The 20,604-nt window shown below is 45.1% G+C and overlaps 1 protein-coding gene across 1 annotated transcript in view; it reads left to right on the top strand.

Annotated features, from left to right (window-relative positions):
* KCTD19 (potassium channel tetramerization domain containing 19) overlaps window positions 1–20,604 on the top strand; it is a 32,531-nt gene that overhangs the window by 4,919 nt on the left and 7,008 nt on the right. The window contains exons 2-7 of the mRNA XM_012660467.1: window positions 315–611; window positions 13,629–13,779; window positions 14,571–14,762; window positions 15,999–16,130; window positions 18,027–18,237; window positions 19,432–19,592. Of these exons, the coding sequence (XP_012515921.1) occupies window positions 315–611; window positions 13,629–13,779; window positions 14,571–14,762; window positions 15,999–16,130; window positions 18,027–18,237; window positions 19,432–19,592 (1,144 nt within the window). The remainder of the gene's footprint in view (window positions 1–314; window positions 612–13,628; window positions 13,780–14,570; window positions 14,763–15,998; window positions 16,131–18,026; window positions 18,238–19,431; window positions 19,593–20,604) is intronic.

The following is a 20,604-nucleotide window of genomic DNA, read 5'->3' as shown; positions in this document are numbered from 1 at the left end:
AGAGACGGGGTCTCGCTCTTGCTCAGGCTGGTCTCGAACTCCTGAGCTCAGAACGATCCGCCCGCCTCGGCCTCTCAGAGTGCTAGGATTACAGGCGTGAGCCACTGCGCCCGGCCATGATCAATTACTTTTTAAATATTGCTCTGCATCCTTCAAATTTCTTGGACTCATTTCCAATAGCTTTTTAGTGAATTCCTTAGGATTTTCTATATATAAGATCATATTATCAAAAAATATAGTTTTATTTCTTCCTTTCCAATCTGGATCTTTTTATATATTTTTCGTGCATAGCTTTCTTTTCATTTTCCCTTTAGGAGGAGTCTGGTATGCCTTATGAATCAGCAGAGGATTTGTTTCATTTCAACGTTGGGGGCTGGCATTTCTCAGTTCCCAGAAGCAAACTTGCTCAGTTCCCGGACTCTCTGCTTTGGAAAGAGGCTTCAGCCTTAACCACTTCAGAAAGCCAAAGGCTATTCATCGACAGAGATGGTTCCACATTTAGGCACGTGCACTATTATCTCTACACCTCCAAACTCTCCTTCTCCAGTTGTGCAGAATTGAACTTGCTCTACGAACAAGCACTGGGTTTGCAACTGATGCCTTTGCTGCAGGTAAGATGCTCTTTTTTTCCAGTAGTGGTGATGGTGATGAGTAACAAGGCTTTATATCACTAAGTCTTGTGTCCTTTTATATATTAGTTGCTGAGATGACCCTCTTAATAAGTAAGTGTGATGAATGAGTTAATGTAATAAACAATACACTGGAATTGCATGTTCTTAATAAAGGATTTTATCCCAACTCTGCCTTATCTATACTAGCAGCCACCTAGGACCCAAGGTGGGATTTACTATACACTGAGGGTGTGCCCTTGCCTCTTGAATATCCTGTTTAAGCTGCTTTTTGGTTTTGGTGTCGAATTTTTTTTTTTTTTAAGACAGAGTCTCACTGTGGTTGTCCTGTTAAGAGTGCCGTGGCGTCATCCTAGCTCACAGCAACCTCCAACTCCTGGGCTCAAGCGATCCTCCTTCCTCAGCCTCCTGAGTAGCTGGGACTACAGGCATGCGCCACCATGCCCGGCTAATTTTTTCTATATATTTTTAGTTATCCAATTAAGTTCTTTCTAATTTTAGTAGAGACGGGGACTCTTGCTCAGGCTGGTTTCGAACTCCTGAGCTCAAACAATCTGCCCGCCTCGGCCTCCCAGAGAGCTAGGATTACAGGCGTGAGCCACCGCGCCCGGCTGGTGTCGAATTTTAAAAGGAAAAAAATCTATAAATTTTAGGATTTCATACGTACATCATGTCTGAGATTTAAAATCTAAAAGATCCATCAAGAATATCACTTCTCGTTCTGTCTTTTGGGTATGTGATATTAATTTACAGTAAATCAAAAAGTCTCCAAACTGCAGAATCTTTCCTTTGCCTTCATATCTCTGTTTTCCAAGAGACTTCCTGTTTTCTTATTGTAAGGAGTTTAAATACCTTTTCTTATAAACCATTAAAGTATCACCAAAAACCATTATCCTTCTTTCCTAATTTTTCTACAAACCACAGAAATCATTTCTGTGGCTGATCTTAGGTAATTTATTCTGTAGTTTTTAAATAATTTTTTCTAACCTGGAAGATCTAAATATTATGACTGGGAAGGATCATCTACCATGCTCTATATTAATCCTACTGCCTGGACAAGGTGCTGTTTATTCCATCTCCACCAGCACTAACCCAACAAGCTACAGTGCAGCTCAGTGAACTGTGCCTCCCCAGTACCTCTTAGAGGAAAATTGAGATAGACCCTGCATATCTGGGTCATAAAGGAATGAGAACATATCATAGTGCATGTTTTTATGGATGCTCCTTACTAAATAATTCAGTGTTTTCTCTTAAAAGTTATCATGTATCTGGAAATCAAAAACACTTATATACTCCTGTGCAAGTAGTTATAGTATGCTTTTTTTTCCTTTTTTTTCAAGCTACCTATTTGAATTCAAACTTTTTTCAACTGCCTCAGGAATTGCTTACAAGTGGCTTCAAAACCACTTAAATGGCCTGGCATGTCAGGATTGCTAATGACTCTATGCCAGATACCATTTTGTGGGAAAAGGGAGGGAGTAACTTGCTTGCTACAGAAAATCAGAGAACAAGGCAATTTTCTGAAGAACCATTTTAAAGAACGGGAGCCTATTATACAAACAGTTTATTAAGCCCTTTAACTCTTTTGCCATCCTCACTTCCCAAATTGAAACAAAATATACCTGGGAAGCACCTTCTAAATAGGAGGCAACAACTCAGAAGCCAATGAATTGGTCCAATTCCAAAGTTCCAAGTTGCGTGAGCAGTAGCAGTATTATATTTGAAGAATCATGTGAATCTGCCTCCCTAAAACAGACTGTGAAACAAGTACTTATACTTTGGAAATGGTGTTTTCAAAGAAATAAACATTTGGGCTGGCCCAAATGAAGTAGTGTTTATTCACTGAAGCAAAGTGTAAATACAGCTGGGAACCAACAGCGGCCTCAAACAAATCAACTGCTTCGCACATTTCCACCACTTTCCCCAGTGCTAAGGCCTATGTAGATATTCAGGTTTTTGATTAAATGAACAAATACTTTTCTTAGAGAAATGGAGTTTGCCAATTCTTGGTCTAAAGACCCTTATCAGGCACCCCAACTTAATAACTTAATGCATTTAGCCAATATTTATTGAGAGCATTGTGGGTTCCAGGCATTATTCCTATGGGCTTTAGGGAAAACATGGGATTAATAAAAATACAATGTGAGCCATGTATGTGAGCCACATGTGTAATTTAAAATTTTCTAGTAGTCACTTTTTAAAAAGCAAAAAGAAGGCCAGGCGCGGTGGCTCACGCCTGTAATCCTAGCACTCAGGGAGGCCGAGGCAGGCGGATTGTTTGAGCTCAGGAGTTCGAGACCAGCCTGAGCCAGAGCGAGACCCCGTCTCTACTAAAAAAATAGAAAGAAATTATCTGGACAACTAAAAATATATAGAAAAAATTAGCTGGGCATGGTGGCGCATGCCTGTAGTCCCAGCTACTTGGGAGGCTGAGGCAGTAGGATCACTTGAGCCCAGGAGTTTGAGGTTACTGTGAGATAGGCTAATGCCACGGCACTCACTCTAGCCAGGGCAACAGAGTGAGACTCTGTCTCAAAAAAAAAAAAAAAAAAGCAAAAAGAAGCAGGTAACAGTAAATTATAATAATATATTTTATTTAACCCAATATATTCAAAACATTATTTCAACATGTAATCGATATTTAGAAATTGAGATGTTTTACATTCTTCTTTTGTACTAAGTCTTCAAAATCTGATATGTTTTTACACTTAAGCACATCTCAGATTCAAACTAACACATTTCAAATTGTGGCTACATGTGACTAGTGGCTGCCATATTGGACAACACATACCTAAAATGTTCTAAAAAACTCTTAGTGCTCCTCACCATAAAGTCCTTCAAATTTAGCCCCTCACAATAAGAATGGGACTTTGCCTCCCACTAATTGAATTCTTCATGCACTCAGCAGGTGGCATATCTTACTCAGGATTATCTGTGATGTGGTAGGCTTTGTTGGAAAGCCATGTAGAATTAAACAATGAGCAGAACGAGATGGGAAGCTTCTGGAGGATAGTCACCTGGCTCACACTGCTGCTCTACTCTCCACCCCTCCCATCCCCCACATCCCAACCTTTTACCTCTCCCACCCCTTGCTCCACCTGCCTACCCCACCCCTATCCTATCCTGTATCTTTGGCCTCCAAAGAGTACACTGATGCCTATTAGCATCTTGATTTTAGTTGTAACACTTACTGTGTATTGAGCATCAGACTTGCACCTAGCTCTGGAGATACAGGAGTGAACCATATAGCTGTACAATGTCAGGTAGAGATAAGTGCTATAAAGAAAAATCGAGCAATGTTTCCTGGATAATAATGAAGGAGGAGGGCATTTTGGTATTCCAGGACTTCTTGGGATTTCAGATTGTGTTTATATGATTTTCTTTTTTTCCCCCTTTGGTAATTTTTGTTTATCGTGTCAGTCTTTTTAAACAGATATTTATTGCTACATTTTTCCAGCGTATTATTGTTTTACCACCCTTGTAGTACTGGAATTTACTTGAAAAAATAAAATATTTACATCTAATCTTCTTGTTTTTAAATGTATAGATGGAGACCGGGCACGGTGGCTCACGCCTGTAATCCTAGCACTCTGGGAGGCTGAGGCGGGAGGATTGCTTGAGCTCAGGAGTTCGAGACCAGCCTGAGCGAGAGTGAGACCCCGTCTCTACTATAAATAGAAAGAAATTAGCCAAACAACTAAAAATAGAAAAAAATTAGCCAGGCACGGTGGCGCGTGCCTGTAGTCCCAGCTACTTGGGAGGCTGAGGCAGGAGGATTGCTTGAGCCCAGGAGTTTGAGGTTGCTGTGAGCTAGGCTGATGCCACAGCACTCTAGCCTGGACAGCAGAGTGAGACTCTGTCTCAAAAAAATAAATAAATAAATGTATAGATGGGTAGTATGTGGTAAGGAGGGTAAGAGGATAGCAAGTGACTGAGGCCAGGGAAATGACTCCTTTAGAGAGAAAGGCCTCACTGACAGGCACCATTTGAGCAGAAACCTGAATAAAAAAAGAGCAAGTCACACAGTTGTCTGGGGAAAGAACTTCCAGGTATAAGGAATAGTAAATGCAAAAGCCATGCAGTTAGAGTGACTCTTTGGAGGCCCACTCAAAGGCCATTGTAAAATGTAATGAAAAGTATGGAGATGCCAAAGATGGAAGAGGTCGGAGGAAGGCAGATCTTGCAGAGCCTTATAGGCCCCAGTAAGGACACAGGATTTATTCTAAATATTATAGATACTTTTGGAGGTGTTTAAAGATAGAATCGAAATTGCTAAATTTAAGTTTTAAAAAGATCATTGAACTTTGGGTTAGGCAATGGTTTCTCAGATGTGACACCAAAAGCAGAAGCAACCAAAGGAAAAATAGGACTTCATCAAAATTAAAAACTTTGGTGCTTCAAAGGACACCACCAAGGTTGGGCACAGTGGCTCATGCCTGTAATCCTAGCACTCTGAGAGGCTGAGGCAGGAGGATCACTTGAGGTCAGGAGTTTGAGACCAGCCTGCGGAAAAGTGAGACCCTGTCTCTACTAAAAATAGAAAAAGTCAGCTGGGCATGGTGGCACGGGCCTGTAGTCCCAGCTACTGGGGAGGCTGAGGCAGGAGGATCACTGGAGCTCAGGAGTTTGAGGTTGCAGTGAGCTATGATGACACCACTGCACTCTAGTGTGGGTGACAGAGCAAGACTTTGTCTCAAAAAAAAAGACACCACCAAGAAAGTGAAAAGACAACCCACAGAATGGAACAAAATATTTGCAAATCTCATATCTGATAAGGGACTTGTATCCAAAATATATAAAGAACTCTTACAACTAAACAAGACAAATACCCAAATTTAAATGGGCAAAGGATTTGCAGTCAAATGCTGCACCCCTGAGCTATACCCCATAAATGTGCAAAGGATTTGAATAGATATTTCTCCAAGGAAGATATATACATGGGCAATAAGCACATAAAAAGATGCTCAACATCGTTAACCATCAAGGAAAGGCAAATCAAAACCACAATGAGTTACCACTTCGGTCTGTAGGATGCCTATAATAAAAAAGACAGGCAATAGCAGGTGCTGTCAAGGATGTGGAGAAATTTAAATCCTCATATACTGATGATGGGAATATAAAATTGTGCAGCCTCTTTGGAAAATAGTATGGTTCCTCAATAGTTCCTCAAAAAGTTATATAACTTTTATACTATATATATATATATCTATATAGTAACATAGAGTTACCATATGACCCAGCAGTTCTACTCCTAGGTATATACCCAAGAGAAATTAAAACCTGTGTCCACACAAAAACTTGTAGATGAATGTTTATAGCAACATTATTCATAAAGTAGAAACATCTTATGTTGTCATCAGCTGATTAATGGATAAACAAAATGTATATCCATACAATGGATATTATTTTATCCATAAAAGAAATGAAGTCAATAGAGTGACAGAGCAAGATTCTCTTAAAAAGAAAAATAATGAAGTACTGATACCATTTCTGAGTACCAAGTACATATTATTAATACATAGATGAACCTTGAAATATTTGTTAATGAAAGAAGTCACATGTTGTATTATTCTACTTATATAAAATAGACACAAAAGATCACATATTGTATGATTCAATTTTTATTAAATGTGCAGAATAGGCAAATTTATAGAGACAAAAAGTACATTAGTGGCTGCCTAGGGCTGGGTGTAGGGTAGGAAGAATGGGTGAGTGAGAATGGGCAGTGACTATTAATCAGTACAGGATTTCTTTTGGGGTGATGTCGAAATGGACTGTGGTGATGGTTGCATGATTCTGTGAATATATTCAAAACTGCTGAACTGTATGGATGAGTTTAATAGTATGTGAAATATATCTCAATAAGGTTATAAAAAAAAGAAATATCATTGGCTACTGGCTTGACATTAGATCAGAAGTCTGCAAACTACAGCTCATGGACCAAATCCAACCCACTCACTACCTTGTTTGTACAGCCTAGTGAGCTAAGAATGGTTTTTACATTTTAGATGGTTGAAAAAAAATCAAAAGAAAAATATTTTGTGCCATGTAAAAATTATATGAAATTCAAATTTTAGTGTCCATTGATAAAGTTTTATTGGAACACGGCTATACTCCTTTGTTTATGTATTGTCTTTGGCTGCTCTCAAACTACAACACAGACGTGAGTAGTTGAGTTGACAGAGACCACATGGCTAGCAAAGCCTAACATATTTACTATCTGGCTGTTTACAGAAAAAAGTTGCTGAGTCCTGGCCTAGACTCTAGCAGGACAAGGGAGGAAGCAGGAAGACCAGTTATAGAAGGCTTCTGCAGCATCAGATGAAAAATAATGGTGGTTTGGTCTATGGTGGTAATAGTGGAGTTAGAGATGTGCGAATTCTGAATATGCTTTGATGGTAGAACTGATGGAGTTTGCTGATGAATTGGATGTAGAGTGAAAGAGAATGCACAACTCCTTTGTTTCTATCCTGAGCAACAAAGTGAATGGTGAATTTTGAGGGATGTACAAGTTTAGAGGGAAAAATCCGGAGTTAGAATTCGAACATGTTAAGTTTGAGAGGCAAAGAAAAGGCAGTAAACATTCAAGTGGAGATGGTGAGGAGGTGCTGGATATACAGGTCTAGAATTCATGGGGGCAGTCAGGTCTAGAGATATAAATTTGGGCATTGTCAAAGCTGATATGTAAATCCACGAGCCTGGAATTTTTTGAATGTTGTATATTGTTCATAGGGGAAATACATAGTAATCATTACATGTCCATACATTAACATTACAGGGCTTCCTAGAGCTTTCTATGTCATTTGGGAAGGCCATTTTACCTGCCTTATAAACTTACCTGCCGGCATATAAACTGCCCTGAGCCTTTCACATGCCATCAGCCTGGGTGGGAGTCACAGCTGCTACTGCAGAGTGTGGAATTTCCCTTCAGGGTCACTCGAAAGGGTTAAAGGCTCACAGCAGATTATTGGTTTCCTTTTACTTGCCCCTTGAAGTCCACTGAGGACATAGTATGGTGACAGTACATGCTACTTGTGTTTCCTTTTTCACTCCTTCTGCAGACTTCTAAGTGGGGAACTTTAAATTGTTCCACTTGTGAGCATTCTGCTACCAGCAAGCAACCCAAATACGCCTTCATTCCTTGTGCTCAAGGGAGTCAGGGAGTTTTTATGTTGATCACACAAATGATGCTTTTAAGAAAATAGACCGGTGGTAGTCATTTCCTATGACTCATGATGTGAGGATGGATTACTGCTGTGATCTTGGAAAGGAAGGTAATTATATAAATAGCAGATATTCATCCCAACAGTGTAGCTTGTCTGTGGTATGGGTAAGTGGACAACTCAAGTGCAACCCCCTTGACATGGCATCATGCTCCTCACAGGCTGGCCCATGTGCTTGTCCTTGCATGTGCTCATATCCCAACACATACACACACCTAGGTGCATGCATGGCCATGTATACACGTGCGTATGCACACATACTCTGAAGTTCAGCCATATCCCAAGTACCCCGCATGTTTCTCTCTCTACCTTTTTTACTTGCTGTTTCCTCTTCCTAGATTTCTCCCCTTTTAAAATTTGGCCTAAATGTAGCTTATTAGAAGACTAGCCTGGCATTACCAGACAGAATTTTTGTCTCTCTACTCTCATAACAGAGTTAATTCCTCCATCTTATCAGTGTCATTCTGTTGGGATCATGTATCATATGTCTTTCTTACTGGACTGTATTCTTTTCATGAAACAACATCCTAGACATCTCACACTACCTGGTTTCATAGGTATTTAACAGCATATCTGCTGAGAGAAAGAATGATGAATGCTGTGCCCAAGATGACCTCTGTAGAGTGTGGGACGGGGACAGAAAATAGCAGTGGAGGGGCAGGTTTGAGATGCTGAGAGCTGTGGCTTCTTTGTCTGATAGCAGGTGTTCCGCATACCGTTTTGTTGTACTAGCCTTGCTTTCCTTGACCCTCAGAGCAGTGCTGGCCCTCTTTGTCTTTACAAAGCAGTTGGGGATTTGCAAGCTCCCCAAGCTCCCCAAGCTCCCTTACCATCCCATTTCTTCCAATAGCACACAATAGAGCATAAGACATCTCTGAGAACTGCTGCTACTTTGGAAAACCTCCATTAAGTTCCAAAGCTCTGCCAACAGAGTGCATTTGTCAGCCATCTTTTGGCAACCATACACACACACATACACACACGCCTCCATGCCATCAGTTTTATGTTGCTTCTGATTGACGTATTTTTTTCACTACTATCTAGGCCAAAAGCAATATCAATTATCCTCGTGCTAGCAATTAGCCATCTGAATTTATTTCAATTCTATATTTCCCTAAAGACATCCTCTCTCCAATAACTTTCCAGCTCATAACACATGAAGAGTAAAATTCCTAGAAGTAATATTCAGGCAGATGAAAGTGGACTTGAAGTCAGACCATAGAAAACCAGCCATGCACTCTGTGGCAACTTCAGTCAGCAAAGCCACAGGGCAGCTGGAAGCCCAGCTCTCTAGAGTGCTCTTTGTTCATTTATTCATTCATTCAACAAAAATATATTGAGATCCTACAGGCACTGTTCTGAGTGCTGCAAATACAGTAGAGGGCAAAACAGGCAAGGTCCTTGAGGTCTTGCAGAGGTTATATCTATTCGGGGAGAGGAGACTGGCAGACCAAAAATAAATAAGTAGGTGGCAGGGCTGGGGACCACTTTCAGTGATATCTTACAGCACCCAAATGGCTTCCTGTGAGTAGAGGATGTGCATTTCTAGTAGTCAGAGTAAAGGTTGGCTGACAGAGTTCAGAAAACAGCCTTGTTGAGGCTCTTGAGCCTAGTGCAAGGCTTATGCCTGGGACTGGTACACAGCATGACTTGACTAGCAGGGGTGGCATTCTTAGTGGATTTATTTGTTTTGTTTTATTTTTTCTCTTTTTAAAGATTTGTCAAACATACCTTTCTTGGAGAAAATGGTGCTGCTCACATTTTACATGAGTGGAAAGAGCAGGACATGGAGATTTTACTTCTGCAAAATAGATCATTCTCCCCTCAACTAGCATATCTCCTCTCAAGCTAGGTGGATTGTCCTTACTGCCCTACCCCAGAGGACATACCCAGTACAAAACCACACCTCCAAATAGGGGTCTTGTCCTGGGCAGGGATTTCTCTCCACCCCATAGGCCCCCTCCCATGTGGCCAATTTAGAGTTGTTCAAGGGCACCACTATTTTCTCAGCTGAGCTACAATCTCAAGCTTTGAATCTGCAGGTGAAGGAAGTGGCAGCTTCAAGTTCCCGTGATGTGGTCAGCTTAGCACGGACTTGATATGCTATGCTGTCCCTTCCAGACTCTCCCTAGTTTTACTCTCTTTTCTTGCTACCTCACCCATCATCTTTCTGTCCATCACCAATCAGACCCAAGCTGAGCCCTTTCTTCCTTCCGTCCTCTCTCCCTCTCCTCCTTCATCCCTGTCCCTCTCCCCTTTACATCTTTTCTCTGGCCTCCAGGTCCCAAGTTGTAATTGTGTCTTCACTGCCTCCTGAACTCCAAGGGCTCTGCCCGTTGCAATCCTATACTGGCTTTTCTATGGTTTTGGATACTCAGCACCTTTCTCAGTCTTATGAGTGCAGTCCACTTCTCTTTCAGCTCCTTTTGGGATCTCCTATGTCTCTCTTTGCTTTGCTTTTCAGAGAACCCAGCCCTTTAGCCCTCCATTTTTACTTACTACATGCTAGGTTCTAGCCTACAAGGTGGAAATACAGCAACCCAGCCCCTCCTCCAGGAGCCCTGGGATAGAGGGAAGGACTGGCCTGAAACCAAGCCAGAGGCCTACAGAGGAAAGTGTCAAGTGTCTGTGGGAACATGACCCATTCTGGCTGGGAGAGGCTCTAGGCTCTGCAGGCAGAGAATAAGGAGAGGAGTATTCTGGGCAGAGGGAACAGCATACGGAAAGTTGAGAAGGCGTCAGAAGACATGGTGTGAATGGGCATGGTGGCTCACATCTATAATCCCAGCACTTTGTGAGGCCAAGGCTGGAAAATGGCTTGAGGCCAGGAGTTTAAGATCAGCCTGAGCTAGAGCGATACCCCATCTCTACAAAGAATAGAAAAATTAGCTGGGCGTGGTGGCCCGTGCCTATAGTTCTAGCTATCAAGGAAGTTAAAGCAGGAGGACTGCAATCCACTGATTGTGAAGGAATTTTCTTTTTTTGAGACAGAATCTCACTCTGTTGCCCCGGCTAGAGAGCCGTGGTGTCAGCCTAGCTCACAGCAACCTCAAACTCCTGGGCTTGAGCAATCCTTCTGCCTCAGCCTTCCAAGTAGCTGGGACTACGGGCATGCGCCACCATGCCTGGCTAATTTTTTACATATATATTTTTAGTTGTCAAGCTAGTTTCTTTCTATTTTTTTAGTAGAGACGGGGTCTCGCTCTTGCTCAGGCTGGTCTCGAACTCCTGAGCTCAAACTATCCACCTGCCTCAGCCTCCCAGAGTGCTAGGATTTCAGGTGTGAGCCACCATGCCCGGCGATTGTGAAGTAACTTATGTGCAATGCTAAGGAGAGTTTGGACTTGATCTCATAGGTTGCAGGGAGTTTTTAAGATGGGGAGTGATTTGGACTCACTCATGTGTTTGAAAGATCCCTGTGTGGAGAGGGCCTGGAGACCAGGAGAGAGGGACTGGATAAGGGAAAGGAGAGAAAATGGAGAGGCAGGAGACAGAGTCACGGGATTTAGTGGCTGCCTGGGTGGAGATGGTCTGAATAACAGTCAAGTAACAGTCCCTGCTTTAGACCCTTCGATGGTTTCTCTTACCCAGGGATAAGTCAGAACTCTTCAGCTAACTTACAGGGCTCTCTGCCTCTTTTTACTGCTCTAGATTCATCTCCCTTACTCCCTCAACTTCCACACACCTTAAACAAGGCCACATTTAAGGCACAGAGGCAGGTGGTTCAGTATACTTCTCTAGCCACCCCTGCCCTGGCCTGTCCTTCCTGGGCACAGTCACCATTTTCCTCTCTCTGTCCCACTTCTCAGCACAATACTGCCAGGTTATTGTCACTCATCTTAACTCAATATGCCTGCCCATCCACGAATGCAGAATGTGTTCCAGCCTCTCAGTCACCTTCCTGGCTTCTCATTTCTATTCCTCTTTGCCCATGGCCAGCCACTCCCTCATACAGAAACCCATCTCTCCCCAATTTCAGGATAGTATACAGCTTGGCATGGAAGCTAAAGCTGTGTGCAGCCCCAAGCAAAGAGGGACAAGAAAGCTGGGATTCCCTTCTAATGTTGTGGAAAGAAATCCCAGGGTTCCTGGAGGTCCAGTAACTTCATAACCAATGTTGGCTCTTATCTCAGTACACGTAAATTGTTGGCTTTCATGTCTTTCATCATCCTCAAGCTCAGATCTCCAGACATGGTGTCTGTGGCCCTGGCAATGCACAATGAGCATTTCTCAAATGAATGAATGCCAGAGTTTCTTCCAGCGTTCCACACCTGCTCTGTCTCCCCCATTGCTCAGTACCCCAGGAAAGCACTCCCTGTGACCCCATCATTGCCCAGGCCTCCCACAAGCCCTCCAGCAGCCCAAAGTTGGGAAGATTCTCCCACTCTGGTCCACCCCATTTTTCGCAGAACTTGGGGTTATGTGAGTGCAGTTTATAGCCATGGCCACCAGAGGGCTGTTCTCAAAGATCAGAATCCCAAGAGCAACTTCACAAGGGCTTCATCTGTATCTAGGGATTCCAAGCAGGTTGTTTTGTTAGTTTCATACTGAACCTGGGCCATTCTGTCCATTAAGAGGATCTGTCACATGGTGCCTTTAAAGTACCACTTACTCTGCTGCCTCCAAAAGTTTATTGGGAAAATACTACGTATTTTCTTCTACAGTAGAGACAGAAAAAAATGGGCTTGATGCTATGATAATCTGCCCCCTGCAGGACTTTCGAGGGAGAACAGGTCCCTCAGTAAGGGCAGTGAGAAGACCCCAGCCCACTCTCTGCCCAGGGCTTCAGCCCTACCTAGATGTGGTGCTCCACTCCAGCCTCAGCCCACCCTGGTCACCAGCTCCTTCAAGCCGAGAAGCCATGGACTTGGAAGACTGCTTGGGCAAGTCATAAAGCCTGTGACCTCAGCTGCTTCACCAGTAAAATACTCACCACATCTGTCACAGAGTTGTGTCAGGGTAAATGAGCAAATATTTGTGAAAGTGCTTTGAAAAACATGAAACCCTGTGCCAATATAAGACACTTTTATTATACCTCGATCTTACTACTTAGACCACTTCCCTAGATTAGGATGAACACAAACAATGAGCAGGCCGGGTGAGGTGGCTCATGACTGTAATCATAGCACTCTGGGAGGCCAAGGCAGGAGGATCGCTTGAGCTCAGGAGTTTGAGACCAGCCTGAGCAACAGTGAGACCCCTATCTCTACTAAAAATAGAAAAAATAAGCCGGGCATGGTGGCGCACGCCTGTAGTCCCAGCTACTTGGGAGGCTGAGGCAGGAGGATCGCTTGAGACCAGGAGTTTGAGGTTGATGTGAGCTAGGCTGATGCCACGGCACTCTAGCCCAGAAGACAGCGAGACTCTGTCTCAAAGAAAAAAAAAAGAAAAGAAATGAGCAAATTACAATTATAACAAGTCAAAAAGTGCTTTTGAGCTCTTGCAGGAAAACGACACCAGAAAATATCAAGTTTTTAATTATTAAGTATAAATTACTCTTTAGATTGTGCAAGATAAATTACTATTACTCAACATAAAATTATAACACAAAAATTGTTTCAAAAATCAGAAGAGAAATTGCCATTTGGATTTTGAATATCAGCATGTTATCCTATTACAGCCCTAAATTTTTATATTTTTGTATGATTGCCTTGATATATTTTGAAAAACATTATCAAAGTAAGTCGCATACTATTTTTTCCTGGCATTCACTCTAGAATTGGTAGATAGTTACTTGGTTTAGATTTTCAAGGCAGTAATCTTCTCTATCTAACAGACTCTAGATAATCTGAAGGAAGGGAAACACCATCTACGTGTGCGGCCTGCGGACATCCCTGTTGCTGAGAGAGCATCTTTGAACTACTGGCGAACATGGAAGTGTATCAGCAAACCCTCAGAATTTCCGATAAAAAGCCCAGCCTTTACAGGTATAACCAGGACAGGCTGGCCCTCTGTGAAGCCCACACCAGTTTACCCTCTCTTCACCCTAATAGAAGTGGCTTCCCCAAAGAGTGCCCTAATTTTTAAGCGAGTTCTGATGACTTGTCAGCCTCTCTGTCATTTCCTTTGATCTACCCTGCCATGTGCCCTCTCTATGGCTGCTTCCCCACGGGAATTATAATAACATCCTCCCCGACATTCATTCCTCTGCATACTGGTTTCACTTGGGCAAGGCTAAGCTGCATTCTACTCCCTCCTAAACATCAGGGAATTCCATCATCTGTTCAAGTTACCTCCAACCACCACACAAAGAATGTCCCCAAATGATCACTGTCTGATGGATGTCTTACAGCATAGGTTGGCCTATCTCTAGACGAGAGAACAAGGCATTCATGATTATTGATGGGTTTTGAGCTTTCAGGAGTGACAAAAGCAGCTATTTCATCTGTGGGTCACAGTGATTGGTTTGATTGATTAGAAAGAACCAAATGGGTAAATGAATTTATTGATTTTGGGTACATAAGCCAAAATGTCACATGTCCCATTGCCCTTCACTATCTGTAAAAAAAAGATAGATTTCCATGCCTCAGTTCCCACCATACTCTTTCCAAACATTAGGGCTACATCTGAAAAGAGAAAGGAAGGAGATGCCTAGCAGGCACTGTCTCCTGGATGGTCTCTCCAGCTTCCTCTGGGGGCCCTGGGTTAAAGAGAGCCCTGCTGGACTCAGAGCCCTGGTCTCTAGGAGGTGTTGACACCCTCTGCATTTCTCCTTCAGGCCTACATGATAAGGCGCCACTGGGGCTCATGGACACGCCCCTGTTAGACACAGAAGAGGAAGTGCACTACTGCTTCCTGCCCCTAGACCTGGTGGCCAGGTATCCAAGCCTAGTGACTGAAGATAACCTGCTGTGGCTGGCTGAGACTGTGGCCCTGATTGAGTGCGAGTGCAGCGAGTTCCGCTTCATTGGTGATTGCTCTGCCCAGGGGTGGGGGGTTTGGAGGAGGATAGGGCCCATCCACCTCTCCCACCCAACACCCCACAGAGGCCCAGCTTGGTGCTCAGGGCCTCAGGATCTTCCCTGGGCAGAGGTGGTGGAAGAATGATAGAGCCTTCTAGGAGGCAAGCAGATTCCAGCATTAGATTCCCACTAGACTGAGAGCTATTTTATTCCCTATTTATTTTGGGATGCCCTGGCTATAAAGGAGCACTGGAAACTACTGAGGTGGTGTCAGGGGCCACAAGAGTTGGTGTGAAGGGCAGTGCTGAGCTGGACTCCAAAGTCAGCTTCTCTTCTTACTCTGCTCTTATGTATCCAGCTGGGCTCCAGGCCTCAGTTCTCACCATAAAATGAGGAAATAGGATTGTTTCAAAGAACGGTCCTACCTGCTATTACTTCCACTAAACTCAGAGTAAAAGGGAAGGAGGGTGGATGGTGATAGATTCCCCAGAATCACTGTAGAGTTGTCTGCTTGAGCTAGTGACCTAAGGACAGATGAGTTTGAGATCTTCCACCCTGTATGGAAGAGAGCCTCCTTCTCCCCACTGCTCCAGGAGGAGCTCTGCTGGGGGTGTGAACCAAATGACCTCTTTGACCCCAAGGTGCTTGGGCTGCCTACATGCACAGGGCAGTAAACACCCAAGCATACCCAAGTGCATGAGGGGCCCAAATGCCTGGATCCCAGCCATTCATATTCATAGTCACTTAGAAAGTTGTCTGTGATGTGCTTCTGAATCTCCGAGTTGATTCACACAGGACATTAGCGTTGGCTCCATCTCTGCCTCCCATACTGCAACCCAGGCAGGGACAAACTGCAAGTGCCACCTGCCAGTCCAGGCTCAGCCGGGCCCCTCCTCTCTAAGCAGCAAGACAACTCCCTCTCTTGGAATGACCTGCTCTTGGGTCAAGATGCACACGGTAAGTCTCAGGGCCAGTGTGCTCACCAGGAGGGCCTGGCTTGGGAGCCCCAGGCCAGGCCACGGGAGGCCATACCCATGGCCTCAGACACAGGAAAATGAAGTTTGGGGTCTTTCACCTTGAAAACCACAGACTCAAAGCTAATCTAACTAGGTATGTTTAGAAATTGCTTTAGAACAAGGAGAGCCTAGGATAAGTTACAGCACCAAGAACCTGCCAAAACCTGGACCTACAGTTAAATCAGAAATAACCTCATTAGCTCATTTTGTTTTCCTTTGATTTTCAAGTGAATTTTCTACGCTCACAGAAGATTTTACTACCAGATAATTTCTCCAATATTGATGTATTAGAAGCAGAAGTGGAAATTCTGGAAATCCCTGAGCTCACTGAAGCTGTAAGGTTGTACCGGATGAATATGGGTAGGTCATCAGGGAAACTTGGCTTCCCCTGAAGGTCCGGACTTGACCTGGAAAAGCCAAGAACAAACATCTCCCCTCCCACAACCACTGTGAGCTTTGGGTGCTAGTGCAAGAAGCAGGTGTTCTGGCTGACTTAGACTCCAAGAAAAGGAATTTCAGCCTGAAACCCTGTGTGCCCTCTCTGTCTGCTCAGCCTCCCCCCTGGGGATGGGTGGCTGGCAGCCAGCCAGGGCTATAGGGAGCCCAGTCCAGCCTGGAGCAGGAAGGGCCCAACCGGGGTGGGGAACCAGGCCGGAATGTCCTGGGGAGGGAGGCTGGGCCTGAGGACAGGTTTCTCAAGGGCAGGGGTGGTCTGCCCTGATTGTGCAAGTGGCGAGCAACTGGGGACTTGCAGCCCCACCTGCCACTCCCAGCCTTTCTCTTCCAGGCATGGCTGGAGGGTGTGGGAAATGCTCAGTGCTTCAGTTACCTTGCTCACCCCCAAATTCCCTTGCCCCCCAGCCTTGCAACCCCTGGTTGTCATGCCTATGTCTGCTTGTTCCTGACACTGCTGTCCCCTGTCCAGTCCAGGCTGTGTGCTCCCAACCTGCCCCATTCTAGCTTGCTCCTCCCCTTACGGCTTTCTTCACAGCCTTTTGTCATCCCATTTTCCAATGCCTGCACATCCATGGAAGCTACTATACATGTGGCAGGGAGCTAGCTACCTAAGAGTGGCCTCAGCTGGCATCCCAAAGATGTGTAGAATTGTCCTGCTCATGTTTGGCCTGGGCATTACCAGACACTTATCCCACAGGAATCAGGCCTTTCCCTGTCTCCAAGGCCCTGCTTTCCCAGCCTCCTTCCAGGCAAATGGAGTCCTGTCCTAACTGGGGGAAGTGGCATCCTGCAGCAGGTCTCAGGAGCCTATCCCAGGGCCTTGCAATCCACTTGTGGGGGTGTGAGTTCAGCTCCCTCCCCCAAGAGCTGCTGTTTCTCTGAGAATATGGATCAATGTGAAGATGGAGGAAGTGTGTTTGTAGTCGGGCTCTGGAAGCCAGGCAACACTTCTCAAACACAGAGCATGGCTTTAGCCTTTTATAAAGCATCCTAACAAGGGAAGCAGTCTGGTAGCCTTGGAGATGGACAGAGCAGACCTCAAATCCCAGCCCTGCCTGTGCCTAGTTTTGGGAAGTTTAGGGCAAGGTACTTAATTAGCCTCTCAGGGCACAGTTTCTTCAATGTGAACGATGATAGCACTACTCCTCTTGTAGGGTTGCTATGAGATCCATGAAAATCCCCCAGCAGTATGCCCACTGGCCCATTGCTGCCCCTGGAGCAGGGTCCTGTAGGCTGTGACAACTGCATTATGTGGACTGCACCCTATGCCCACTGCAAGGGAACAAGGTCCCCCCACCATGAGCCAGAAACCCAAATACCCAACCTAAAAGTAACACCCCATAGTATGTCTTTCAGGAAATTCTGCCCAGGAGGGCCAGTAATGGGGCTGGGAACCTGGGAAGCCTGTAACGCTCATTGGGTTCTGTGCTATGGTTGTGGATCTTTACCCTTGGATAGTTAGGGCAGAGTTTGGAACTAACAGAGATTCCCACAGAGGCTGGGGCCAGAGAGCTCCTATACTGAAATTTATGAAATTCAGATGTTAGTGATGTAGCAAATGAATACCCCCACTCCCACCTCACTTCCCAACAAATAGTTTAACCTCTAAATCTCTCTAGGTATACAAAAAATTATACTGATTTTTGAGAAGATCCAGATTTGGACTGTGCAAGGGAATAACCTCTCCATAAGCCTCTTAAGTACTAATGGAGGCAGTAGTAGGAATTGAGACCCAAAGCCTCTGATACAGCTATGACCACGGGGGGGAGTCTAGGAGTCACCCTTTTCTCCCTGGCACAGGTGGCTATTCCCGGACCTCCTGTCCTCCCCCGAGTCCTGGGAAGGGGGGCCGCACAGCTGGCCTGGAGTCTGTGAAGCCACTCTACATGATGGCCCTGGGTCTGCTGGTCAAGTACCCAGACTCTGCGCTGGGACAGCTCCACATCGAGAGCACATTGGATGGAAGTCGACTGTATATCACGGGGAATGGGGTCCTCTTTCAGCACGTCAAGTAAGGCCCTGCTTAGGGAATAGCTCGGTCCCATCAGGGTTAGCTTTGCCCTTTTCTTGGTACAACCTGGGGCCTTTCCCACTAGCAAAAGGGGAAGAGTGTCATTGAGGCCAACTCATTTTGGCCACTCCTACCACCACTAGCATCACCACCAGCTTAGGACCTCAGGGGAGAGGGCTGGTGCCAAGGTATAAGAGTCACCAAGGTTAAAAGGCTTCAGACTGGTTCATATTTCTGTTCTCTGCAATCCATTTCCCTGGTTCTAGTTTGTGCTAGGTCTGAGGTGACCAGGCCATAGTCACACCCTCAGGGTGCTGGGCACCCTCCCCCATGCAGACCCCTTTAAAAAGTTCCCCACCCACCCTTGGGAGGCTCACTGGACACACAGAGAGGCCAGAGCCAGAAGTGAGCCCGCTTAGAAGCAAGGCAGGGCAGGCTTCCCAGGAGAGGTGACACCTGGCCATCACCTTGAGGGATGAGCTCAGAACGTCCTCACTGGTGCAGGGGCATGAATTCCAATCCTGTTTTATAGAAGGTTAAACTGAGGTGCAGAACAGCGGAGCAACTCTCTTAGGGTCACAAAATACATTGGTACCAAAGCTAAAGGTAGAAGTGGGTTTTCCTGAGCCCCTGGGGAATGGGTCAGCTGACCCTGAACACTATCTTACCCCGCTACTGTTTTGGGCCCTTTTGGCCCCCAAAATTCATTTCTCCTGGAGATTTTCATCCTGATATCACACAGGGCAAAGACAAGTGCCTTCGGAAGGAGGGATTGGGAGGGGGTTGATGTCCAGACCTCAGCACACAGGGTATTAGTAATCTCTCAAGACTGTGGCAGGCTGCCACACAGTGACTGAGATGTCTTAGGCAGATGTTTCTGGGGATAGAAAGGGAGTGGCTGGGCCCCAGCCTGGCTTCTAGAACCTGAAACAGGGCCTGGAGACTTGGAATTAGTCAATTTAGAGGGCTTTGCTGACATAGGTCAAGCTGAGCTCCAAAAGGGTGAGCCTGTGTCCGGGCTTACTTTCCTTCAGGATAACACCAACTTTCTGGTTAAATCAAGGAAATGATGTTAGCGGTGCCGGGTTTGAGCCAGTGGTGTGGCAAGACATGATAGCCATGGAAAGTTTACTGGCTATACCATCTTGGGGTACAGTGCTGAGGTTCTTCATGACAGGCCTTTCCTCTGGGCAGGAACTGGCTGGGCACTTGCCGACTGCCCCTGACTGAGACCATTTCTGAGGTGTACGAGCTCTGTGCCTTCCTGGACAAGAGGGACATCACCTATGAGCCGATGAAAATGGCTCTGAAGACTCATCTGGAGCCAAGGATGTTGGCACCCATGGATGTACTCAGTAAATGAGGAAGCTTTTGGGTTTGAATTTAGCATCAGGGGAGGGGAGGGGGGATTGGAGAGAAAAGACAGGGTGGGCCGGGACTAGGAACTGTAGACGGAAGAGGAGGAGAAAGCCAGACCAACATTTGGGGTTTGTGTTAAGTGTCCCCTCCTCACCTCCAAGCCCACAATTCACCTTGAGTAGTACAGATGGGGCTGATACCCAGTGGGGGCTGCATAGGTCCCCAAGAGCAGGCCTGCTCTGGCCCTGGGAGCTGGCATGCAGTGCTCATTTGGTTCTCACAGCCATCCAGGCAGGAATGGTCCTGGGTCCATTTAACAGATGAAGCAGACTCAGGGTGGAAATATGCTCAAGTCACATTGTGGTCAGGCTGAGGTTTGAATCTGAATCCAAAGCCAGTGTTGTTTTTACCAGTTACCTATAACTTCTTATTAAGAAAAACTTTTGGTGGCTGGGCGCGGTGGCTCACGCCTGTAATCCTAGCTCTCTGGGAGGCCGAGGCGGGCGGATCACTTGAGCCCAGGAGTTTGAGGTTGCTGTGAGCTAGGCTGACGCCACGGCACTCTAGACTGGGCAAGAGAGTGAGACTCTGTCTCAAAAAAAAACAAAAACAAAAACAAAAGAAAAACTTTTGGGTTAAAGTGTAAGCTGTATTATTATCATTCAGCAACATTCAACACTTATTTAGTACCTACCATATGCCAGGATGGGTAGACACTGGAGGTACAGAAGTGAGCAACACAGACTCAGTCCCTGCCTTCCTGGAGTTCACTGTCTAATTCTATATTTCTTATCTCTTGGTTATATAGTCTAGTTATATACCCTTCACTTATTACAAAGCTCATTTGAAACTAATTCCAAACATCAGAACAAGGCCTAAATATAGTCACCCCTCAGAAAACGGTCATGGATTCATCTTCCCAGCATACAGCCCCCATTCTCCAGACATGCCTAGAGGTTTGGTCTTTATAAAAGTGACAGGGGTTTGATGAGAGCTGGCTCTATGACA

The sequence above is a fragment of the Propithecus coquereli genome, unplaced genomic scaffold, assembly GCF_000956105.1.
Source record: "Propithecus coquereli isolate 6110/MARCELLA unplaced genomic scaffold, Pcoq_1.0 Scaffold67, whole genome shotgun sequence".
NCBI lineage: Eukaryota > Metazoa > Chordata > Mammalia > Primates > Indriidae > Propithecus > Propithecus coquereli.
Note: the sequence above shows the minus strand (reverse complement) of the source record. Positions and strands in the feature narration are given on the sequence as shown.